Source organism: Lingula anatina, chromosome 3 (genome assembly GCF_051362555.1).
Source record: "Lingula anatina isolate TDL-2025a chromosome 3, LinAna3.0, whole genome shotgun sequence".
Classification (NCBI taxonomy): domain Eukaryota; kingdom Metazoa; phylum Brachiopoda; class Lingulata; order Lingulida; family Lingulidae; genus Lingula; species Lingula anatina.
In genome coordinates this window covers 9,092,504-9,119,119 of record NC_141769.1, presented here as the reverse complement: position 1 = coordinate 9,119,119, position 26,616 = coordinate 9,092,504, and the positions used below count along the sequence as shown (strand labels likewise).

The 26,616-nt window shown below is 37.5% G+C and overlaps 2 protein-coding genes and 1 long non-coding RNA gene across 3 annotated transcripts; 1 reads left to right on the top strand and 2 right to left on the bottom strand.

Moving 5' to 3' along the window:
- Nucleotides 1–381: 381 nt before the first annotated feature.
- LOC106176386 (RAB6-interacting golgin) lies at nt 382–6,629 on the bottom strand. Its single transcript, XM_013558752.2, has 5 exons — nt 6,511–6,629; nt 3,837–4,245; nt 3,494–3,595; nt 3,023–3,163; nt 382–2,551 (listed from the first exon to the last, which is right to left on the bottom strand). The coding sequence occupies exons 1-5, from the start codon at nt 6,578–6,580 to the stop codon at nt 1,846–1,848; spliced, it is 1,428 nt and encodes a 475-aa protein (XP_013414206.2). The 5' UTR covers nt 6,581–6,629; the 3' UTR covers nt 382–1,845.
- Nucleotides 6,630–8,150: 1,521 nt separating this feature from the next.
- On the bottom strand, nt 8,151–24,010 carry LOC106176369 (uncharacterized). Its single transcript, XM_013558726.3, has 5 exons — nt 23,778–24,010; nt 11,673–11,826; nt 11,284–11,417; nt 9,538–9,682; nt 8,151–8,710 (listed from the first exon to the last, which is right to left on the bottom strand). Exons 1-5 carry the CDS (start codon nt 23,818–23,820, stop codon nt 8,488–8,490), a joined length of 699 nt encoding a protein of 232 aa, XP_013414180.2. The 5' UTR covers nt 23,821–24,010; the 3' UTR covers nt 8,151–8,487.
- LOC147762878 (uncharacterized) lies at nt 13,338–14,967 on the top strand. The gene is made up of 2 exons (XR_015333600.1): nt 13,338–14,205; nt 14,700–14,967. It is a non-coding gene; the product is annotated as an uncharacterized LOC147762878 (long non-coding RNA).
- Nucleotides 24,011–26,616: the final 2,606 nt, after the last annotated feature.

Below are 26,616 nucleotides of genomic sequence, written 5' to 3'. Positions count from 1 at the left end.
TTTAAGACAATAGAAATTCGCGTGTCATCAAATCTGTACAGGTCACAGCATAAAACAGAATTGATCGTGAGAAATATTAGGCTAGTGTGATGTGTTGGAGGAACACGATTTTAGATGGCGCATCTAACACAGCCTGCTTTGAGAACCTTTTGCACTCGGTTTTAGTAAAAGAAACTGAAGGATAAGATCAATCTGCACCCCCACCAAGCCCCGAGGAAGGCGTATATTGGGGTGGGGGTGGGGGGTTCATCATGTTTTCAGGCGATTTTGTTTAAACCTTAGGGGAAAAACTGAAAAACATGGGTTACTCAAAGTCATAATGTTTAAGACATAAGCAGGGTTAGGTATGCTTGGTTAACTTCACATCAACAACATACACAGTTAACTTTCAATATATTTCGCCTTCTAAAAGAAAAGACATTTAATAAATTGCATGTTCTGCTGCTGAGAAGAAGTGTGTGAACCTTCACAGTATCTGGTTCACGAATATCAAATAAATGCAGTAGTAACGAAAGCACCCACAGGCATAGCAAGGAAGTAGGGAACCACTGAGCTCCCCTAACAATAAAAAATGAAGCACGTTTTAGCCCTCACAACCCCCTATTATCATTATGAAAACATAGATATGTCAATTAAACAACATCACTTCCCCATGGCGATATTGTTGCAGTAAGTTTTGTCCTAAATAACAGGCAAATTAAGAATTGCATTTTGCATCCTTATGTTCGAGTTTTCATAAGTCCCCTTTATCAGGGAATGGGGTTCCTAGCGTAATAGTAGCCCCTACTTGACTTGCTTAGTCACTCAGCCCTACCACTCGCAAAGAAACCGTTACTGCAAGTGCACGTAAACTGAATTGTTGAAATTGAGTTTTTACCAGATATCAGGACAATTTTACTTTAAACAGAAAATCACGCACCGCCTGATTGTGATATCAAATAACAGCAGTATCAAAATTACCGTCACTGCATAAATTAAACTTTAATTTTGATGACTAGATCGTTTAACTCATGCTTGTGTTGATATGAAAAAAGTTTAGATAACAAAATTGACAGATCTTGTACAGTTCCACTGCCCTGTTCACGTAACCATCTGTCATCGTTGTGAAACTCAGAGAAAAACAGCATCACAAAAAAGAAATTTGGTAAATATAATATCATCATGCTGAACCCAGATGCTTTGTCAGTGAAATCTTGTTGCATAGCATGTTATTGCTGCTATAAATAATCACTGCTTATCCAGTTGGATTTTTAAAACATATAGAAGTGCAAATATATCACATCAATACCACTATTAAAATAATCATAGAAAAATAATGCTCCCGTTTGTGTATACTGAGCCCAATTTGTTACAGCACTGAAAGGAAGATCCAAGTTTTCTCATCAGGGACCCTGTCCCTACTTGAGAATGGCAGTGAGAAAAACTTGAAAGCCCAAAACTTTCCTGTACAAAGAAGTACTGCCCATAGAATTACTAAACTCAATTTACCACCTTTCACTTGAAATCTTGGATCAGCCGGTGAACCTGAACACTAATATGAATCTATCATATATCACATTTAAGCATTAAATGGGCACCTCCAATTTTGTCCTCTAGGTATGTGAACAAATATCCCTCTTTGTGAGTGAACCCCTACTACATGGTAATAAAAATATCTGTATGACCATCATATTTCTCCCACAATTGCTTCCCATGATAAAATATTTAAGTATGAGTGCTTAAGCAGCTAGATAATTCCAGCTGGCTGATTGACCTGAAATACCACTATGATTCATGGTTCTGTAAAGGGGAAAACCCCCGAATTGCTATGAGCTTAATAAAGACAGTTACACTCATGTCATTCTCTCAGCTGTTACTAGTGGATGCCACTGCAGCAGTACTTTCATTTTTGGTTCCAGTGGTATCAAATTCTTTGGGACCTGCAGTAAGCAAAGAACTATCACTGGCAATATTCTCAGCACTACTGGACTCAGTACCATTTTTATCTGAAATCACAGAACTTGCTTTTTCAGGTTGTGGCGTACAGGTATTCTCTCCTGGCTGTGTGGTCACAACTGATGGATTCACTGATACATCAGACTTTCCTGAATCACTTGATTTTGGTTCATTTCCATTGGGTTTATTGTTCTGGTCCTGTGTAACGGGCGTGTTCTGATTAGTAGGCACATCTTTCTGACTACTGGATTTATCATGTTGATTAGTGGGTGTGGTCTCCTTGGAAGTGGGTGTGGTTTCTTGACCAGTGGGTGTGTCTTGTTTGCTCAAATTAGGGTGTTGTCCATGTGTTGGGCTTCTCAATGTCTGACCAGCAGGCACTGCACTAAACATACTCAGAGGAGGAAGGTCTGGTAATGTGGTACTGATTTCCTCTGAACTGAGCTCTGCCAATTCCAGCTTGGCTGTCAGCTCACTCAGTTTTTTGGATTTTCTCATCTCATTCTGGTAGATTAGACTGTATAAATGCTCTGTTAATTGCTCTTTCATTTCAGCTGTCTTGTGGAGATCAACCTTTGCTTCTATAAATTCCCTCTCCAGCCTTTCATATCTTTTCCTAGAAAAGTAAAAAGGCAAATAATTATACCCTACAATTGGATTTTATATGCTTCAACAAAACCTGTTAACTGTTCACAATTAATATCCCATATAAGAAAATGGGTAATTGCAGTTTGATATTTGACCTTTTCAGGAGAAATCGTGAAAAAAAAGGGTAAGCTGAGACTTTAAATATCTTTAAGATAGAAAACTTTTAGTCCCCTAAAACTCAATTGTTTTGTGAGCCATATTTAACTTAACAGAGTAGAAAGCAGTAACAAAATGGATATTTTTCAATGGTGCAGTTGCTTCACCAAAACAGTGAGTTTAGGTGCCTTTTAGATGCAAATCCAAACAACCAGCTCAGATCAGACTTAAACGTAGAAGCTATTTAGTGATATCAGACCTTCATTAGTGTGACAGCTAGGGTGGCAGGGATAGGGGGAAAGAGAAACGGGAAAGGGAAGAGAGAAAGAATTTTTTTTCTTACTGAGCCTCAGTGTAGTCCCTGCTAGCCTCCTCTATCTTGTCTCTTAGAATGGAGACATCAACTGTCAGTAAGTCATCTAAATGCTTCAGTTCCTTCTCTATTTGTATCAGTTTACTTGCTTCAGCTTTGGCTTTTTGACTCCTACAAGAAAATTACATGGAACATTTTTATTTCTTTAAAATCAGCATGTTTTCCTTTCTTTCAGTTCTGCTGAAGTAAGCAAAATACACATTTGACTTGTAAAAAGAAATGCCTATGTTTTGTCAATTTTCCATGTTCAGTTGTCCAAGTTCATAATTTTATTAACATCAGAAGGGACTACTCAAAGCTTTTTCTGTCCAGCCATATCATCTCTTCAGTGGACAAACAGTCAATATTATAATACCAATGGCAATGCAAACTATTGGGAATGCCGAGCATTAATGTGATGACAATTGTTGGGCTAATTTCTCCTCACATCTATGCACATACCTTTCCTTTATTGCTTGTGCCAGCATTTGCCTTTTCTTTTTGTTGGCTTCCTCAATCATCTTCTGCTGCTTCTGGAATTTTATCATGTTGGACACCTCCAGGCTTTAGGAAAAGGAAAAAGCCATTTTATTCAATGTCAGGGTTGAATATATCACAGTAATTTTACACCTCAAATAGTATCATAAATTTAAGCCCTTTGGGTATTCATTTTATGGAAATATGGATAAAAAAGAAGAAATATCTTGACAACATATGTATCGTTAAGAAGACAAATTGTATGTCAGATTTACTTAAACATCACGGTTTATCACAAAGATGAAAATAATCAAAAAGATACACATACTCTAATATTTCTTTCTCATTCAGATCTGCTTCTTCCACATTAGCATTTTCACTATCTTCTGTCTTCTTAGGTTCTTCTCCATGTCCATTATCACTTTTTGTAAAGTTGGTGGAAGTTTGGTCCTTCCTTTGTTTTTTATTGTCACTGCAATCTGACTGATTAGGATTTTTATTAGATGGTGTTGGTTTATTCTCTTGCTGGCTCTTTTGACTTGGTTTGCTCTCTGGTTTGGGTTGGGACAGTCGCTGTGAGGGGTGAAGCTCCGTCTGTGGCGTGTTTGAGGAAGAATTCTGCATGTTACGTTGATGTAGATATCTATCTTTCTGTGTTTGTGCTCGTTGTTTGTTGAGTTGGGCCTGTTTTCTGGCAGCAGCAGCAGCAGCAGCTTGGGGTTTGTGATGAGATTCACCTGCGGAAATAGTATGACATAATCATTTGTTTATAAATGGCCTCTACCTACACTTCATAAGGCCACACTTTTTTAATTTTATGGATGACATCCTGCGCGCGCACCGATTTTCGTCCGTTCTCCAAAAAAAAAAAAAAAAAATCCCCCCCCCAAACCGCTCCCCCCCCCCCCCCCCCCCCCCCCCCCCCCCCCCCCCGAGGAAGTTGGTTGTCGCAAACATCGTTATTGAATTTGCAGGAAAATGCAATCGGCAATTCTCGGCTAATTCCGCAAGCTCTTAAGAGATTTTAACAAAATACCAAACTTTTTAGAAATAAAACAGGGACTAACTTTGAATGTAAAAATGGATTCATAACTTGGTAAGTATGGTAAGTATGGGAAAATTGTTGTTTACTCCAGGAAAATTCATTTTTTGGCCGAAAAGAAGAGTTATTATTGCTTTAATTTCAAAATACACGACAATTAAAGTCATAAAGAGAACGGGGGCCGTCTTTTTGGATTGGTTTGCCATTGATATTGGACATGGAGATATCACCCTTTTACAATTATACGAAAGGCTGGCCGCGGCCAGCGATCATCGCCCGGAAAATTTCAGTGACATTCTGTCCAGAGCAGCACATACCAGTTTCTTTTTGGAGCAAAAAAAGGGTCGACAAGAGCGTCGTGGTATTTGGTGGACTGAAGGTCGGACAGGCCACCCGATAGTTGGCTGCTAGCGTTTGAGTCGAAGTAGACAAAATGGCATCGACCGAAATTACCTTAGTAGTAGGAAGCATAGGCCTATCTTTGCTTCATTTTTTTAACAATTCTGTGAAGTGTTTACAATGCTTTAATTTTCTGAGAGTACAAATTAAGACACGCTGTTTATTTGATATTTGTTTTATTGGATGCTATACCAACAGAATGCATGAAATAACCTTAAATAGATTTGGTAATATGCAGCATATATATTCATGACTTTTTACCTTTCTACGAAATAGGCCCTATTCACAAAGCTTTTATATTTTGAGAGCATGGATAAAGACATGTTGTTAGTTTGATACGTGTTTCTGTGGTAAATTAGTGTTTCCAGCTGTGTACTGAAAACATAAATTTTCTTAAGCAGTTTTTTTTTTTTTTGGACTGTTTTTTTTTTTTTTCGCCCGCTCGCACCGACTTTGGGGTCCCCAGAGGATGTCATCCATAAAAATAAAAAAGTGTGGCCTAATACAAAACAAGATTACTATAGAACTCTAAGACACAGGTGCAACACGATCGTGACTAATGAGGAAGACAAGACATTGGAGAACAAGACACTGGATAAGGCTCTCATGATGTGTGGTTACCCACCTTGGGCTTTAAAGACCAAACCTCGTCAGGACAAGACAGCAATAACTAACTGTGAGCCAACAGATACAGTCAGAAAAACAGTTAGTGATTCTCCCTTATTGTTAAGGAATTTCAGAGAAAGTGTGAAGGATCTACAAAAAGCACAGTGTCAACACAGCTTTCAGACCCCAGTGCACATTGAAACAACACCTAGTGGCACCAAAGGACAACCCCCCCCCCCCAAACAACAACGTTGTGGGACAATATACAGGATCAATTGCCATGACTGTAATTCCTTTTACATTGGTGAGACAAGTAGACAGTTGAAAACCAGGGTTAGTGAACACAGGAAATCAGTGACTGTAGGCAATACAAGCTCTGCCATTTCAGACAAGAGGTGGGATTCTCTGAAAACATGTCTCAATCACAGTGGATAAAATGATTGATTTTTACATCACCCCAGAGTACAAGGTTACATGTAGACAACAAGAGGTTAGAGTAGACTATACGGAAAGGTGGCATATAGCAAATAAAAAATAATGTGAACAGAAGTGTGTGTGTGTTTGTGTGTTAATGCTTAGTGTGGTCGTCTGGCATACTGTATATCAGAAAGGGAATTCTTTCCAAGGACAAAAATTTTGTGTGTGAGAGAGAGAGAGAGAGAAAGGGAGGACGGGATCTAAACATGCAACTGTGTTACGAATGTCAGGAGTATACAGACAGAGAGACGTTATGTGTAGTATGAAAATAAATAACTTATCGGAAACTCGCTTTCTTAAATATAGACTAGAGTCCAGTCGATGCATAATGCAGACGACTCAAATTTCCTTAGACGACGAGTCATAAATATCACCGGTGCAAACTAAAGCGTGACATTATCGCCATAAATTTCACAGTAAACAAGATCACAACTTAGATTATAAAACCCAGGCTGAAATAAAATGGGCTAATATTTACCTTCCTCCAGGGACGTTTGCTGTTTCATTCTCCGAAGCTCTGCATCTGAAAATCCGACCCACCCCGCCATCTTTGAAGGAATGCCACGTCTTTCACGAGATTAGAGCGAGATTTAACGTTTGTGTCAATATTGGTTCTGCTTCTTTATTCATATTTTGTCTCTTCTGCTCAGAAAATTCATGTTAAAGTTTATTAAAGAAATACAGTAATTAGCTTTGCTTTACAACGTAACTTCAAATAGGAATATTGCTTATTATTGGTATGCTTTTGCTTGTATTTAACAAAGGGGGGCGATTGTAATTTATTTAAATTTTTTAAAAACAATTAATAGGCCTATTTAACAAACTCTTCGTATGAGATCTATATTTCACAATAAAAATGAACAACTCATATAAATATAATATATTCTGTTTTACCACAAAAACGGCAATTATAGCTACTGAGATTATTCTGATATCTGAGCACGGCTTTAGACCAAGTGGCCTCCATTGATGGCTACTCTCAACTTCTTCGAAAAAAAAAACAGGGACTAACTTTCAATGTAAAAATGGATTCATTACCCATTGGTAAGTGTGGGAAAATTGTTGTTTACTTCAGGAAAATTCATTTTTTGGCCAAAACAGAGTTATTATCCCTTTAAGTCCAGGATCGGCCTCTTAGTCCTTTTTCTTACTGCAGATCCAGGACTACATGGAAGTGGAGGGGGGGGGGGGGGGGGGGGAATCGGAATCGAAACCGCTTCTGCTCCCCCCCACCCCCAACCCCCCGGCGTGTGGTTCGGGGAAGGCTGAAGAGCCCGAATATTTTGGGTGTTTTGGAGGGCAAACGGTGCCATTTGATACGGTTTTGAAATATAATTCAGCAAGTCAAAATTCTTATTTCAAGAGGGGAATATTCGTGTGATTTTTTTTTTCAGAAACCGAAGGGGGGGGGGGGGGGGGGGGTGACCACCGACCCCACCCCCTAAATCCGCCACTGAGTTTATTATCAATTTTACAACCTACTACATGTACACCAAATGCCCAATGCATTTTTTTAAATTTGAAAAAAGGTGTAAAAAATCTGATATCCTCAAAATTAAAAATAAAAATAATAATAATAATAAAAATTCGCTTGCGTTCGAAAGCCATTATTTCCCATTTGTCAGCATACGAGCGAAACGAGACAAACCATGCAGCCATCCAATCTTGTACCCTGGTAGGCCTACTTATTACGATTGTCCTGTACCTTCTCCACTGTTTAAAATTTACCACGCTGTTCTCGGTGAATTTTTCAATCGTTGCAGGCCTACTCCCAGGCAAAAACCTGGATGATATAAATCGAGAGAAGTGAAATTAGAATTGGATCAAGGATTTGGAAGTGGAGAGGGATGTGCGATTTTTACTGGTCATATCTCAGTCGACTAATTTTATTCATATTTAGACAAAAGAAACTAATGAGTATGCCTGATTGTGTTAGATTTGCTGTTGGCGGTAAGAGTAGGCCTACAGTATTGTTGGTGTTGTACTTTAAAATGTGTGTTCAACAAAATCACTCCTTCCCTCTGTGTCACCCCCCCTCTCTCTCTCTCTCTCTCTCTCTCTCTCTCTCTCTCTCACACACACACACACATTTGTTATTTGTAATACCAACAGCTGTGATAACAAATTGACAATTTTATTTAGTTTCAAAAATAGTTACTTGCGACAAGGAAATAATCATTTTGTTTGCTCGAACACTCAGTTGGAACAGACAGAAACCCACTACTTTACGAAAACACTTACTGTATCTACTCTGATTTATGTTATGCAGAGACACAAAAAGACTTTTTGATACAAAAGTGCACCGTCTGTCACTCAGTTTATATAGGCCTAATAGGTTCTACGTATTAATGCATTAAGGATAACGTATCAAAAACCAGAGAAATGGAGGCCTAACATACTCATCATGAAATATTTAGAATAGTCATTAATGTAGTTTGCTTTTTTATTACAGTGCTCATGAAAAAAAGCCCCTTGCAAAAATCAAAATGATTAAAAATGGACAAATCCGTGTTGTGTTAGAATCGCTGCTACTGTTTATTTTGCATTCGTATCCCGTTCCCATTAAGGCAGCTGACAGAGTTCTTTGTACAATTTTCTTGATTAAGGCAGATGCTTCCTCTGGGGCAGGGCAGTCTGAGTAGGCTTTTATCACACAGGAAGTCAAAGTGCTGTACGTTCTAAAGCAGAAACAAGAAAGTTTTGTCAGTAGTAAATATACAATTCCAATCTCAAAGAATAAAAGATAAATGCAACTAGTTTTGTCCATTAAATATAATGACTTACGCTTCCTCTACGGAATTTTTACAAAGGTTAGTCCTGTCTGTTGAACAGACAAACATTTGTTAGAAGTACACGAACACTGCTATCACACATATCATTTTAGTTACAGGTCGAATACTTTGTGATCGAAAACAGATCGTTTACTTCTGGTCATTTCTACAACCTCTTAAAAGGCGTATGATAGCGCAAATCTTGCACGGTTAAATTCACTGATACGGGCCTATGTTTCGTAAGCTGTATTTTTATCACCGATATAATTTCAAAGATGATATCAAATCTGATAACAATACAGGGATTGGCCAATATCTTAAGATATATGACTACACTTTCAGTCATAGACCAAAAAAAAAAAAAAATACTGTGCCTCTTGCGGCACGGTCCGAGAAACTGTTTATGTGCTCAAGGTCCATAGATGGTGGGTCGAAACATTTAGTGTATGGATCTACTGTAGTTATTAAGCCTTTAATTCAAGAGTAACTGTTTTATCATCTTATCTAGAGACAAGAAAAAATTTTCCAGTGTAACTTGAATTCAGCCTTTGCATTGGTTAGTTGTATTTTAGTCCCATTCCTTTACTATGTTATTGGCACCGTATTCAATTTTTGAGCCTTTATTATGTGGTTGCAACATAGTGGACACAAGAATACTCCCTTAACACGTATAATTGCACTTGGTATTATTTAAGAGATAACACTAGGCAGGTCGAAAATGACAGAACACTTACTCGCAAGTTTTGAACTGCCTGTCCTGTTTGCTTAGACCTTTATCCTGTGTTATCAAGATGAGACGTTCGTTTTGCTCGTAGCGGCACCTATTTATCACTGGAGTTCTTGCCGGGTCGCTGAAACACGAGACGTGCTTGACGTAGTCTGAAAAAAGTACTAATTATAAAACAAAGATCGATTTTGAATTTAAGTAAAGTTAGATAAAAGCATGAAATGGAATGAAAATCCAAGAAATAAATAATGGATCGAATCTGTAACAAAGATAGAACAGGAGTAATAAAAAAGGAAAACAAAATGAAGTAAGATAACACGCAATAAAAAAGAAAAAAATTACAATGAAATACACTTGTACGAGTAAGTTCATGTGAAATAAAAATAAAATAACAATAAAACTATAACAATGCAATACAATCCAGACGAAGAGAAGGTCTTACACCTTCTTAACTCTTCAAATTTACACAAAAACAATCCCTACACTTACGAGATATCATCTTTGATGAAGTTCCACAATGCGCCAAGGGGGAGATAAGAAATTGCAATCAGGCTAATCTATTCAGGTTTTATGTCAGCGATGAAAACAACATTTGCTATAAAACAAATTGCTTGAGAAAGCAATGCACACATATACGCATATTGCCAATAAAATGTGAAAAATGAACGGCGTGGAAGGGTTATGGAAAATTGAAGTGAGCCTTTTGTTAGTTCATTTCATCCTTCATCCTGACTGTTTAATTGTTTTTAATTTACAAGATAATATTAGTCTTAAACTGCTCATTTTTCATCTGTGCGTGCTTCACAAAAAAGTGCCCTATTTTACACATGATATATAATCTATTTTGAAAAAAGAAAATGATGGCATACGAACGAGTAACTAAAAAGTAATAAAATATAATCTACCAGTATACATTTATGAATCTCTACTGAAGGCCTACATGTCGTAATAACCTCCGCACAGGAGGTTAGGCTTTCACCTCGAGTTAACTGTTTGTCACCAGCATTGTTAAGGGTTTTGATGAAATTGACAGGAAAGGTCAGTAATAGACCACAATTAAAGTATACTGCACGCGTTTGAAAATTTCTTGAATTCATATTTTCTATTGGTATATATTCTGCATAGCTACTAATCCTTCTCAGCTCAGACATTAAAACAGTGAAACCCCCCAAATAACAGTGCCTGACGACAATAAATCCCTCTGAAATTTACAGGAAGACATGGCGTTCTAAATGACTGGCAAGTCATTAAGAACTAAATCATTTAATTAAAAATGGAATAAAACATCGAGCCCAAGTGCACTGACGGGTCGAGCAATAGTTCGTTGAAGGAGAAAATTGCCCTTTTCCCAAGGAAAAATTATTTTGGGTGGTAAATCCCGTATAAAGCACCTTTAAAAATGGGTAGATTTTGGTTGTGATCTCTATTACTCTTTAGATCTAAACATTCTAAGAGGTTTCTTTACCATTGCGAGATAAGCCAATTTGGTTATTTTTGCCCAGAACTCCACAACAAATGCAAATTATTAATAAATCAATACTTAGAATTTAGGTAACTAATTAGTTGATTGATAATTAATTTATAATAATGAGATTTAGGCTGCCTTGGCGGAGGTCTGCGCTCTCTGGTGGCTTTTCTTGTCTACAAAGTAATTCTGCTGGAAGGCAGGTGGACACAATCGCAGTAATCTCATTAAATGTACACATTTGCAATGTAAATCAAAATTAACAAAAACAAATGACTTTTTTTTTACCATCCAGAGACTCATTACAAAGATATCCCATGCCTCCCTCGAGAGCCCCGATTGCCTTCAAAACTATCTGCGTTTGTGGAGTGTCACAGATGATTTTCAACGGCTGGAGGCAGGATTCCATGACAGCATAGTTTCTGAAAAATGATTGCAATATATATTTGCGTTAAGAGCAAACGGATCTTAAGACTCTGACATCTCTGCTTTTAATTAAGTCTTTATATATATGAGTACCCAAACGTATTTCTCACAATGAAACCAAAGCAATACATTTTGTACTATTTATAGATATCTCGCGAGAAATTGGTTAACAAAATACTATCTAATTTTATCATTTATTCATTTTAACGGAGATGAGATAAAAAGTGGGAGGTGGGGGTCGGGACCTCAACCTGCAAATGTTCCTCATGGTATGTTCATCGTGGTCAGGGACAATTTTGTCCTTTGAACCGTCATCGAGGTTCTCGATATACTCTCTGTACGGCTGGGTGCATCCATTCACTTGCTCTTCTGTGCAACCGCCGGGGGCTTCTGTCTGGGATGAGGCTGGAAAGAAGAAGTAGAGATTAATCATATGAAGAAAACGGTTACATCAATTTACGTCCCAGTACCATTACTCCCCGTAACGCCTTCAAGTTCGGGCATGTGAAAGAACGCGCGTTTATGAGACAAGATGAGAGGCGGTGGCAAGTTGAAGTAGAGCTTGGTCAAACAGTGTATTGGAAGTGTGCACATGCGTGTGAAAGTGTTGGCGCGTATGTCTAAGAGAGATGCGGGTATGGACCATATGTGTGCGAGAGAGAGAGAGAGAGAGAGAGAAAGAGAGAGAGAGAGAGAAGGATGATTCTATTGACGTTGTCAGACCAAATTTTGGAATAAATATAACGTAGATCTACAATGACTGCGCGAACGATAGTATCTACTTAAGTGGGTTACTGGAATTTTTATTTAATGCTTTACACCGGCTTCATACACCAAAACGGCGAGAGCCAATAGACCCCATGCTCAGGCGGATATTCATTTTAGCGTGCACCGGCCTTTCCGTCGTTATTATAAAGTTTTGTGTTAATTTTTGTTGATAATTATGAACATATTCACAATATATTCATTTCCTGCTTTCACCAACCCGTACAATGCACGAATCGCATCCATTGAACGGGTGTATACCTATGGAGAAAATAATAGATTACATTACATCTTGTTTTCCATTGACTCGTACAAGTCGCGCGGCTTCGGGAAGGATGACCGAAATATGAATTAATCTTAATGCGAAAAGGAAACAGTCTTCAGACTGACAAGCTGATATTGGGTTGAAACTTAATATTATTTAGCTTGAGCATTTTTCGCAATTCCGTCGTTCTCCGGCTGGGGAGGGCGTGTGCACATTACATGTGGATAAACTATCGTTGAACCTTTCAAATTAATCAATGAGGGAGAAGTCATTGTGACATCACGAATCAGCTCTGATGTGTAATGAATTGTTTAGAAACAGCATGAATATTGCACTCCTAAGACCCGTTTGGCACGGAACCAACCAGAAACAGATATTGCCGCAATTCAAGTCAAGATGCGATAGTTTATTTAAAGATGCATATGAAGTCAATTTTTTGCCACCAAAGCAAATTATTCAGTTTATCCCTTGGCATGTCGAATTTATTTGAGTCGTATAAGAAACTAGTAGAAGTGGTTTATATGTGTTACTGGAAATCCACGCTCCACCGATGCTCGGTTTATATGTACCTTTAAGTACTTATAATAATGTCCACCACACAAGCCTTGTGGTTGCAATAGCTGATTATAAGCTAATGATCAAGCTTGACTCTGATTGACCGTGTACTAGAATTATACTATAGAATTCTATGGTCAAAAAATCGTTGTTACAAAGTTGTGTGATATAGCAGGTTGCAAACTAGGTTGAACCAAGAAGTTGTAAAGTTGTACAACTTCTTGGTTGAACCTTTTAACGTGACTGTAACGCCAACCAATAAGACCGTCTGTTTGTACATAAGGATTTACCGCCGCCGTTAAAACAGAATGTGTCGTAAGACCGTTTCCAGAACAGTCATTCTTTGCTAGTGGTGCACTGCAGGGGGGCCATAACAAGAATGTTATTTAAATTTAGATAGCCAACCAAATTCTCATGACATCGTTGTGTATGTTTCAATAACAAATCAAAGAAGCTGCATGAGCAAGGAGGATGTTGTTATAAAAGCAAAAAAATAGAAAAAGCAGAAAATATATCGAAATAACCCTCAAAATGGCGTCCTTTTTTGTGGAATTTTGACCCTACCTCTATTTAAGAACAGTTTGTTTAGGGTTTGAATGGATTATTGAAGCAGGAAATACATCTACTGCAAGAAGATATAATAAACAGAATGTGCAAATTGTTATTTAAATAACAATTTATTTGAAGTCACTGAAAAATGATCACAAAATTAGCTTAACTTACGATACATGCGGTGTCCCACCCCGATGAAAATTTCATCTAATCCTATCTTTCCGTATTAAAACTGTTCAATCGTCCAAAGTAGTATGTCGGTTAGTTTGTGTCACGAAGTCCATGATAATATCAGTTTTCTTAAGAATTTCACATTCATTGCTCAGCAAGGTCGATTTTTCTTCACCGCGTCCCAATATAACGTTCGCAACGCTGAAACTTCAGAGATCGATTTTTATCAGACGACTTTAAAATGCCGCGTGAAAATTATACATCGATAGCGATCTTCTTCCATACTCACTAACTGATGACGTCTTACACACGAATGGCTTCTTTTGCACACTAAAAAAACCAGCTCAAACTGGCGGGTGGCCCATTCTGATAACATATCACGCAATGACGCTGTCGAGATAGGATGCAGGGCACAGGTGTAATTCCCTCGATTTAACCGTCACAGGATTGTTTATTGGGATCTTCTTTGTATGAAGGTGAGAAATAATGAGTTTCGTTTCATTTTTCTTCAATTGTTTCAACATATTTGTGTACCGATTGATTTTTACCATTCTATAAGTAGGGTGACTTCGTCTGAACTTTCGTTTTGCATCTGTTTCACATGGGGGACTAAAGGTCATATTGAACATGGTGACGCGGTGATACCGTATTCATGTTCTCTTGTTCTCGAAAACTCAATCATCGAAATTGAATTACTTTTTTTAGTTTTGTCTTAAATTAAGCTGCTACACTGTATTCCGTGCGTTTAAAATTTAACCGTCTGTAAAAACAGCAATAATGGATTACTAGCAACACTTACGTTACGCAATGAAGCACCGAAAATGGGTGAAGAAAATGTGTCTCAGTAATGCGTGTTTGCCACTCATAATGCACTGTACTTTGTTTGAATAAGCAATAAACTATTTGTGATCTTAGGTTATCCATTGTTCGTTATCAGAGTTAACAGATTCTTTGTGTGAATTTTTTTCAGAATCCCAAGAGTGGATGCCTTAGTGAGCACAGAACAGATATCACCATTGGTCTACATATGTCAGGAAGAATGTTATAATTATGAACTTTGTGTTACACTGAACTTCATTTTGTTAAATTTTGTATTTAACTGAACTTTATTGTGTTAAAATAATAATAATAAAATAATAGTTCTGATAAAAAACTACAATCTGGAACATTCTTTAGATCAACTTTGTTCAGTGTGTGTCCCATATGACAGAGTTACAGTAAATAAAATATGTGCATTATTCCTCTGTGTTTGTCAATTCCATTTTAAAAGCATGTGAAAGTGGTGTGCCCCTCATGAATGAAGTGTGTATGGATAATAGCAAAAATATTGTTATTATTTACATGATTATAAAAAGTTTTTGTACCCGCGTCAATAACGTTACCGTGACCCACATATTCACCATTTTTATTAATTATGAAATGTGGATTAAATTCTTCAAAACCAGTTTTGAAGCATTGAGACAACACCCCCTTATGATTTAAACTAAAACTGAAAACATTCCATTAGACTTTCATTAGTTTGTGCAAAATATATTACCCAGGGTAACGCGTCTTGGATTTGGTGGGTATAGCTGTTCAACTGTCCTGTGTGCCCTAAAAAGGGCAGCTGCTGTTTCCCTTTTTATGAAATGATAAACTGTGATGGTGTAGCTATCACATCGCAAAATTACAGCTTCCCAGAGAAAGTTTGAAATTTTCGGTCAAATTCAACATTTTGTAACCACTAGCAAAGAATGACAGAGAAAGTCCGGTATATTGGCTGTTACTTTTTTCCGTTTTCGGAAATCTTGAATTCATACCATTTAAAAAGGCACTATAATTCACGCAAAAACATGAAGTAGACATCCAAACGATTTCTTTTTAGCGGGCACGCTTCTCAAGTAGGTGTTATTTTGCCGTAGGTTTACTTGTCCTCAAGGTTACAAATGCAAATTTAAAAATCAAAGTTTGTAAATATAAAGGTATTGCCCCGGATATCTGTCAATCAGATTGAACGCGTGCTTCTGTCATGTGAATGTACCGTGTGTCTGTATACCAGGTTGCCCCTGCAAGGAGACACAGACTGACTAACTGACAGACAGACAGACAGACAGATTAAACACATGTCATCGCATGCAATTGCAGGTGGAGATATCAATATCATCTACGAAGCAAATTTCTGTCTGTCATTATATTTTTTCTGGGAAAATGGTTAAAGATATACTGTTCACGTCTGAAATATTTTCAAAGTCATATTTTTATGTCAATATATCGTGCAAAGTTACTCATCTTTCCCAATTCGGACCTTAAAGATATAAATTCCATAGAAAGGTACCTGTTGTCGATGATTCTATTTGTATAGGAATGTAATGATTGCATGGTATTCTAGTTGACGGGCCAGTCAATGATAAACAAATTTGTTAAATTATAAAAAGAATAAAAAATACCAAGTACAGTGACAAGCAGAGAAGTGATTCGTGCGAAGGAGCAAATTGCTTTTTCCACAAGGAAAATCCATTTAAGCGAGTAAACCACGTATTGATTACCTTTGATTAAAACGGAAAGGAATGACTGTCATAGCTTCCTTTCTTATGAAAGGGCGCTCGTTTGTAGTTTGGTAACAGTTGAAAATAAAGCTGATAATTTCAGATTTAGTATCATATTTGGAACATTAATTAATTAAAACCTTTTAAATGCGAATGCAGGCGCAAGTAAAAGTTCCCTTCAATCTTAATAATTCTAGAAATTAAATGTCCAGAATCCAGTGGATTATCTAACTAAGAAACATGCTGAATCAAGATTATTAAGAAAAACTCGTCGAATGGGATTTTTATAAAACATTATTAATTCCCAGATATACAGCTAGGCCTACTTGTTCGTCTGTCTGTCCGTCTATCCGTAAGTTCATTTGCCCCTACGACTCTCTCTGAGAATTCACATCGAGAAGAGCCGAGGTCTAGCAAGGCCAAGACCTGAGTACGGCGGACCTACATAAAAGGAAGACCGCCTAATCCTTTAATGGTCTCTCTATGAATGTCTTTGAAAGTCATTGAGAGACCATTAAAGGATTAGGCGGTCTTCCTTTCATGTAGGTCCGCCATATTTAGGTCTCGGCCTTGCTCGACCTCGGCTTTTCTCGATGTGAATGCTCTCTTTCTCTCTCTCTCTCTCTCTCTCTCATGATCTGATTATACACATGGACAGGATGAACTTACAAAGACTAATGCAGTTAGACACGTATCAGTAAAAACTCAGTATTTTGTCCATTACGTATCCCAGTTTAGCTTAGGACCAATTAAACAATCGTGAACACATCGGATAATCAGATATAGAGTGAAATAGCACAGCTTCCTAAATAAATTATAGACAAATGCTACTTGAATTATTGCAAACCTGGTATCATTTGCATGTTAAATTGAATTGGTGTCGATAGTAACAATGTTGAAATGAACTGAAGCCTGTTTTGATGGTTTTTATCCTGAAATATGTCGGAGAAAAATAGTATTTCTTTTCAGTTTGTTCTAAGAAAATATCCTCTTGCGAGCAATTCCTTTGCCCAACGGTTAACACGTGTGGTATAACAAGCAAATAGGCCCCTATAGCATGCCCGTAGCCACAAATTTTAAAGGGGGTCTTTTTCTTTCACATTGTGTACCTATATCAAAACTTACCAAAGCGGACCCTTTCCCGGCCAAAAGGGTGACCCCCCCCCCCTTCCCGGTTTCGGACCTGGGTAGCACATAGCACTCGGGAATTACTCACTTATTCGGTTAAAAGAACGGCTCTACGGGCACATCCATACTGGTAACTAGATTTAGCAGTGACCTTTACCCAGAGCCTTCTCGATGAATTGTACAATAGAGTATATCTATATAGTCCACGTACATAAACCATATAGCAATGCATATACGACTGTATTTGTATATCACATTTGTCAAAAATAGAGGAATATCTTTCAATGATATAGGCTACCAGAGAGTAAAGTATTTCATTGCTCAAACAGTATAAAGATTATGCACAATGCACAGTTCTATTACATTTCATGAAAAAATGGTACTGATGAAACACAGCCGGTAAGTGCTTTTTATTTTTGTTACAAAACGTATATTTACGTAAAAGACGAAGACGAATTACTTGAGCAGACTATACGGCGTCAAACAAATTTGATCTCGTTATTGATCTTTTCCTTTCGACACTACTTCTTCAGCTTATTTATTCAAAACAATGTATCCCCTTGCGTTTTTTTACCATTTTCTGAATTTTGCCATGGCCAAAATACATAACCATCTCTCCACATTATAATTCTCAGTGCGATCTCGCTTTTATTCACACTAGTATCTTAGGAGTCGGGGAGACCATCAGGAATAAGCGGCATCGCTTTGATCTGTGGTCTGCCATATTTAGTCGGCGGATCAGTAAGTACTCGGATCATCCATTCTGAATGGGGCCTTAATGAAGTCTTTATGGATTAGAAGCTCGAAATGTCTTAAAAGTAAAAAAAATCACCATCAAAGAAGACAACAAACAGTTTTTAAATCAATTATAATGTATAATATAAAGACAGATGGATAGGAAGATTAAATCTCGTTGATCAAAGGCCCTTTATTGCCATTAGATGAAGCTTTATGTGGTCACAGAATATTGATCAACCTGGAAATACTGACTTTGCCACTTTGGAATTGAACATTCATTTTTATAATTGATCATTTGGACGACCACTTACAATTGTTGTGATAGGTTTGATTCTGACGGAAACATACGCTAGGGAAAACCGACTGAAGATAAGTTTTGAAGCCTTTTGTTAGAGCAAGGGCGTATATTGTCTTCAACGTTCTTGGTTAGAGTAAAGAAAAGAATGACCTTTTAAGGTTAGAATAACCCAAGGCGAACAAATCACAAGAAATCTGAAATCTGACAGAAACACGATATTGCACTTTCGTGTTAATTACATATATAAGTACAGTAACTACAAGATCTCCGCCCTTAGAGTGACAGCAATGCCATCTAACTCCAAATACACGTTGATCTAGGCATATTGAGAGACAGAAATCAAAACAGAATGATTGCTTAGACTGATATAAGGTATGAGTGCCACGTGCGTAAGACAGGGAATCGCACTCACGTTATGTCCCATGTCTCTGGCAATGCGAACGCAATCACAAGCCATTCACATGAAGTGAAAAGTCTATTCTTTGATATCACCTTCTGTTCGACGTAACAGCGTATATTCTATTCAAAATTAAGGTTTGGAGAACATGTACAATTTTTCTTGGTAAAGTGTGTTTGAAAAATTAATGCTTTGCTACTTCGTCGAGGTCAATGCAGGTCACACTGCGGCATGTCTTGCTAGTACATGGCATACCATCCTCTACAACAGGCTCGCAAGCACTGCGTACCAGGGTCACAGATTGATTTTTCACTTGATATTCACAGATATGTCTCTAGTTAAACGGTGGAATTTTCTGCACTGTCAAAGAAAAGTTCATATAATAAAATTTGCTGCCCTGGTGGACGGTAAGCAGTGCTTTACTTTGCACTTGTACATGTACATGTACACATACATGTAGCCTACATGTAGGATCGGGTCGCACCGTATTATTTCACAAATGTTTATGTCATGATACAGTATGTTTAAAAACATATTCCACGTTGCATGTGATATGTTAGCGTTAGATATGTACAACGAAGACATTAAAAGATGTTTGGGCACCATTTGGTGCAGTTAATAACGTAGCGGTTGTAATGGTAATCACATCTTAGATAGCCCAAATTATCGAGCCTTAGTTAACCAGTAAAATCAAGTGACTTTTTAGTGATTTATAGAAAAATGGACTCAGGAATAATATGGCGGATTATCGAGTGCAGTGCTGCAACGAATAAAAACTGGTAGAATTTATCCATGATCTCATGATACCATGGATATTTTCCTGTTACTCTCCTTTGATGTACTGTCGAAATACAGCCTTTTGAACAACAGTACAAATTCACCATGTTTTGGGTGTATGACGTCTCACAAATCCAGCAGCCTCGTTTCGGACTATCTCGGATGATTATTATTTGACAGACACATCAATAACTGTCTCCCCTTTACAATCAAAATCAATCAAACTCTCTTCATTTTGACAGGCAGTGTTGGTATTTTCCATTTGAAATAGAGGAAATATAGAAGGACTGTCGCCCAATAATGTGATAAAGATCAAATTATAGTTTTTTTACCGTGAGTACAGATGCATTTAAAGTGTTGGTGTCGTGAATCTGCTTTAAAATATTTACTAGAGTGCTCAACCAATATGCATCCCTTGTGATTATGATGAGTCAGCTTGGAAAAAAGAAAAAGACTTTTTTAGATTTTTAATGGCGAAGGCAAGGGATTCTATGTATATTTTAAAATATTCAATTTTCTCTTATACTTCTAATATACATACATATATTCATTTTTTACTATTGCTAATACCAGTTTATGAAGCACGCGTTTAAATATTTTAGCCTACGTCTATTGGGTTGTTTTAATTGATTTTTACAGATTTTATAAATTTTGAAAGTTGTATTTACGATCGGTGTACTCATGCATCATGTGTTGTTGTTGAAGGACTGATACTAGGTAACAAAATCTGTCAGATGTACAGATCCGCGTCTACATCCACCGCATCCACCGCTACATGAACAGACCACAAAGCCGTAGTGGAAATGCTCGACCCAATGCAAGTTTAGAATAATAAAGGTTCAGAATTAAAACATATTCCCATCATGGAGATAGTGTTTTCTGCACCAAAATAATCGATAATTACGGAAATCCTACTTATTCTCGTGTAAGCCAATTTAGCCAATTAAGTTGCCACGACCGTAAGTAGTGGTCAGTGTCCACGGGATCAATTTCATCATAAGATAACGCATGTAAATCAGCAAACCACGAACCTAATTCATTCTCAATCCTAACTACAATGTAAAGGCATATGCACACTTCAACATTTCGGAACATTTACGGAGCCTAAGTTCGATAATATAGAAAATGTGACAACTTAAATGAATATTCATCTTGTTGTTCGATAAATAATATTAACATAAAGTTTGAAAATTTTAAGGTGCACGTTTGGTAGGCTTCAGCTAAAACTGATTTAAAGAACTGATATAATTTGATATAAAGAATTCACGAAGCAAAAAAGAAGTATCAACATTTTGCGACAAGGAAGATGGAGTCCACCAAACCTTGCAGGATACCGGACGTGACTTTTAGTGAAACTGTCTAAAAGCACAAGCATTTTTATCTGTCATTAAGCTATTATATAGATGTTAATGTCAGATCAGTGGATATGGATATTAAGGACTTCTGTCTCGAGACTTAAAACAGGTTATTCTTCATAAACAAACCTGTATACTGATCACCCCTTTAGTCGCAACGGCATCTGACATTATCAGGTCAATTTCCTCTTTTTTTCTCAAAGCCAATTTCCACAAACGGAATATTGATTCTGTTGATTGGAACTCGGAACTTGACGATGAAAAACGCATTTCAATAATGTAGCGTTCATATTTCCCAGTTGCATCAAACATGATTTATGATTCAAGTCATTTCAGTATATTATCATCAGCATCTAAAGGTAAGGTTTGATGATTATGGTTTCCAAATACAGATTAAATGAAAATTGAGTGCAAATTATAACTGATGACTCTAAACCATAATGATTGATAAGCATTCATGTTTGATGGCGGTTAAAATTTTCAACAAGACTGGCGAAAAATGAGGCCACTTTCATGTGGGATAGTGTTAAGGCTTTATTACAACATTTAGCTTTTTTCCTTTACCCATGTTAATTGATTCCCAATAGATAACAATTGTCAAGACCATTTAGAGTAGCTTTAACCTTAAATTCGCCAACATACTTGAATGGTGGGTTCACTGACGCCAGGAGCACTTTCGTGATTTAGTAAAATGAAAACGGGAAATGAAAACTGAATGCACCTCCGAGATTAAAAAGATTAATTTAAACGTACTGTTTTAAGTCAACCGAAATCAAAGGTTGGGACTGATGTCTCCCAGTGTGTGCTCAAAAACTTCCTCATCAACCGCAGAAGCCTAATTTGTTTTCACCCTTTGCTTAGATATGGAAGACAAGCTGCGAGAGAAACTGCTCACTCAACAAGAAGCTACGAAAATATACTCTTTGAGAGGCAAATCATTAAAACACACCATAACTGCAAGAACATATTGGTCAGCTATGTGTCTTTCCGAATAAGTGTTAAATACCACTCAATTAGATTGGCGCCTGGTATATATGGTAGTTGAGTGAACTTTTAGAACTATTTACGTATTTTGGTCTACAAATAGATCATTAGTTTCAAGATCATCAATATGAATTATCGCCATTACATTTTAACGGCATGCATGAACTGCTACGAAAGGCTTGCTCTTGTAGTAAACCTTAGTTCCTTTGGGCTGTGATTTTCTGAAGGGAAAGCATCTTGATGGATGTTTGACTTAGGTGCTATTTTCGTTATCATCTTCCTGGTAGTTTTTGTGACCTGCTAATGGAATTCATATCCATGATGTGACACATTTGAAATGAAACCTCATGAACCTCTTGCAGGCAGTCCTTTCATAGATCTTCAATTAGAAACAAAATAAATGCCAATCGTGCCGTTTGTTAATGACAAGGGAATCGCTGTCAAAAGACGTTCCTTTGTTTTGTTAATTGTATGACAAAAATCCAATCAATTGTCGCCAATGAAAAAAATACAGAAATTGCAATTACATGTTTTTTCGGTTAAATCGTTCCTTCATTTGATCGGGAAAATCTGCATAGGTTTTGATCGAAACTCTCTTTATGATGGACGGAAAGAGAGATTCATTAAAACACATGCTCTGACACTTCAGGATTCCATGACAGATCGCAGTAAACAGTCACATTTGGAATACGATTTGCACTCAATATTTGTGGCCGATGATTGTTGGGTTTGAGATTAGAGGAAAAAAACACAATATCATTCATATTAGCTCGATGTGCGTTAATCAAGATGCACTTTATGCGCTCTCCGACTGATCATCAATGTTAACGAGACAAAACGTGACAGTATTTCTGATTTATTAAACGCTGATATGTCATACCTTTCTGAGAATTATGTTGATTTTTTCTGTATTGATAGAGACTGTGTCTATTTATATATGATATGCATGGAAAACATACCAATAATGCTGATTATTATTATGATAATTATATAATAAAACAATTATGTGATAAATAATTGTTTGAAAGAAGAATACGCTCAAAAATTCTATAGCCCGATAGATGCAGGGTCACATGAAATGTCACCAATGAATTTCACTGAAAAGATAAACCGTGCGAGGTGCTCTCAGTACACGAACATCTTGTCACATAAAACAATGGCAGATCAAAATTTGTAGTAAAGCGCATATTTGTCATGCTCATATTGTAATGCATTTACGGAATGCCGGCAATTTCAATGTTAAACATGTTTAAGATTTAATTGGGTAGAATCTTAAGGTTACTTAGAAACATTGAATGTAACTCAGCAGAAAAATTCACCAGCTGTGTACACTCAAAGTTACAATAATACTTTCTTCAAACAACATCAAAACCCAAAGCAACTTCCTTCCAACATTCCAGGTTCTAACAAGAAACCCTCATCAGGGAATGGTACCATACATGCTAGACATTATTAGAGAATATTGGATGGGAGATTACTATGAGTTTAGCTTTAATTTGAAGAAACTGTTATTGCTACTTAAGACTTCATTCAACCGCCAGTAATTCTTCATGCATAAATGAATGACAATACACTGTCTCTCTGCGCTTTGATTACCTTATCGTATTCAGAATCAGTAATATCTTCTCGATTCATCAATTTTCTATTGATTTTAGCTCAAATTACCCCTTCCCCCTTGTACATATCCTAAAATCTAGCTAAACGTCCACTAAGCGATGTATGAAGTCAAAAAGTGCAGTATACGGATTGTCTAAACTAAACTTTAACCTTGACTCTATCATTGCTCGTCGTTTCTGTCATAATTCATCTATCATTTCTACTAATTTCAATTATCTAACTTTCTCACCTGAACTAAGGACCATAAGTGCCACCAGTAAAGTCGCTGCCATAATTCAAGGCTTAGCAGCAGAACTCCCTCTTCTCCACTGAAAAAGAACTGACGAACTGAACGCAGTTGAGGTCCATATGATTCCCGAACCTTTTTTAAAGTCGATGCTCAGGATGAGCCGGTGAAGCGAATAATAACAGCCGACACCATTAGTGGCATTCACCCTGAGTATCGAGGTCCATAGCTTTGTCTGATGTTTTATGCACGTTTACAACTGGTTAATTATGGTGCCTTTATCGGTTTACATGCATGTGCGCGCACACGACTACCCAACGGTAATCACCCTGAGGATAAAAATGTAATTTTATAAAACCTCGACTACGGCTTGTCTCACGAGCAAAGGAAATCATGCTAGAAAGCCGAAAACGAGGCTGTCGGCACTAGGTGACGTCATAGGACACAAGAAACCGCATGAGGTGGGGATAACCTTTTTAGTAATTAGAATGAAGATTTAAAAAGTCAGAAAATACCCGCAGATTAATTCTGTGAGTTTTTATTTATTGCCGAACCCCACTTGTTAGTCTGACATTATTTCTACCACACTCTCCTCCAAACCTGAGAAATCTCCCTTAAAATAAACCTAATGGGTATAAGACTCCACGTGGTGAAAGCATGTGTATACGCGTTTGTGTATTAGGGTGCGTCTCCAATGAAACTATCGTTCTACGTTGATAGATCCAACTCCGAGGGGACTCTTGCTGAATGCAGTCCGATTTACAGATTAACACTCCTTCTCCTGGCGTTGGAAAGTATACAGAAAACCTGGTGATGATACGAGGTCGTTGTAAACGAGGGGAGGCGTGTTTATCTGTTAATATGATTGCACTCAGTCCTCGCGGAGTTAGATCGATCTACGTAGAACGATACTTGCATTGGGGATGGGCCCTAAAGGACTGTTACTAATAGACGACTTTCACACACACTAGACCAGTTGCAAACGACCTGCTTGGTACAAGTTTTATTTCGAAGCCAATTCTAAAAGAAAAGTCCAGGCACTTTGTCTTCCACCCTTTGGCTAAATTCTCAGTGGCCCTATTCCTTAACATTGCAATTTTCCAGGATTTCAAACAACTTCCTGGTGTGCCTTCATGAAAAGTATCCAAACCCTTATTACATTTGCAGTACTTTTTATGGCACTTTTTAGGATGGACTCTTGGTAATAATTTATTTAAAAGGTTTACGAATATGCGGTGGTGATGAATTCTAGTGCCCCTATAGTGAATACACGAACAAACAGCTTTGATCAGAAAATTTAAATGTCAGCAAAATCCAGGTGCAGGGCCTATTTTTAAGGGCATGGATTCCAGTAAAGAGTATTTGTGCGTCCTAGTGGCTACGTGGGGTTAATGACTGTGAACTTATTAGAACGCTAGATTGCATGGAGGTTAGGCTTAGCATTTGAAATATTCCCCACAAGGCACTGGAAATTCAGCACAAATGAGAAAAAATATGTTGCGATTGAAACGAAGTGAACACACGAAGTGTTTTACGTACTTGTTTATAAGGGCGAACTGAGTGAATTATCTGTTGAGTGTTCCACACTGAAATAGTAGAACGCAGGGAATTTTTTTTGGTGGAAGGACATTTAGTTTTATGAACTCGCCACCCCCCCAAATTGCTGTACGTGTGTTTGTGTGTGTGTGTGTGTGTGTGTGTGTGTGTGTGTGTGTGTGTTGGGGGGGGGTAAGTATATCACAGAAGGTAGCAAGATGGAGGTTAAGGTCGCATGGCCACGAGTTATCTGTTTACATCAATGTTTGTTGCCAGGTTAACCGAATCTTTTTATGCTCCAAGTGTTGTTTCTGTTTGGGGGGGGGGGGGGGGGGGGGGGGGATGGTGGCGGCATGGAGGTACACAACGATGAGGAAGCCGATGAGAAGCAAAACTAAAATAATCAAGACAGTCAACACAATCGAGCTCATGCTAAGGCAATTATAATTTTCATTTGTCCCTGTAATAATAAGCTATTCAGTGGTCGAGACTCGCCCAGGTTCTAGTTCGTTGCAGGAAATGCTGCAACCACTGGTCACGACTGCTAGGTGCCTATACGGCGTTGATTTGTCATGAGGTTCTCTCATAAAGAAATTTCATTGTTTGCAGAATGACAGGGAATTTCCAAATCAGAAATGACAAAGTTGGGTGAAAAACAAGCATCTCGACGGAGACGCCTATTAGGGTAATTGTCTGATAATGTCATGGACTCTGGCTAATTTGAAACAGAGACTGAATGTCAGATATTGGAAACCCACTGATTATCATTGTTCTTTACTTTCTAGACTGTTACATGTATCATTGTCTAACACACTCAAAGAATAAAGGTCGTATGTGCTTCATATAATAGAAAGACTTGATTTATTTACGAGGATTCTAGTCGGCGATGAAGCCCGCATTTCATAACCAAATGTGACAATTAGAATCAAGCGGCTCCTCTACTGCAATTCAGTTACTATATCCTATGACTATGGCATAAAGGCACTCGTCAGGTTTTCGTGGATTTTTTTTCTATTTTACTTAAATCTCCAGTTTTAAAAAGCTAGACATAATACTGCATAGGTAGATCGCAAAGGAAATATGTTACTTTTTACCATGATTTGCGTACAATGTTCTGAGGAAAAGGTGGCAAAGAAAACTTGAGGCACTTTACAATATTTGTCATGAAATATTGAAGAACATATTAAATGTTTTAGCATGAAGTGCTTGTGATTCAGCATGCTGGGGATAAAATACACCAGGAAGTAAACAGAAACAGTAAAATTACAAGAAGGAACCAAAAACATAACCTCCTTGGCGGAGGTAA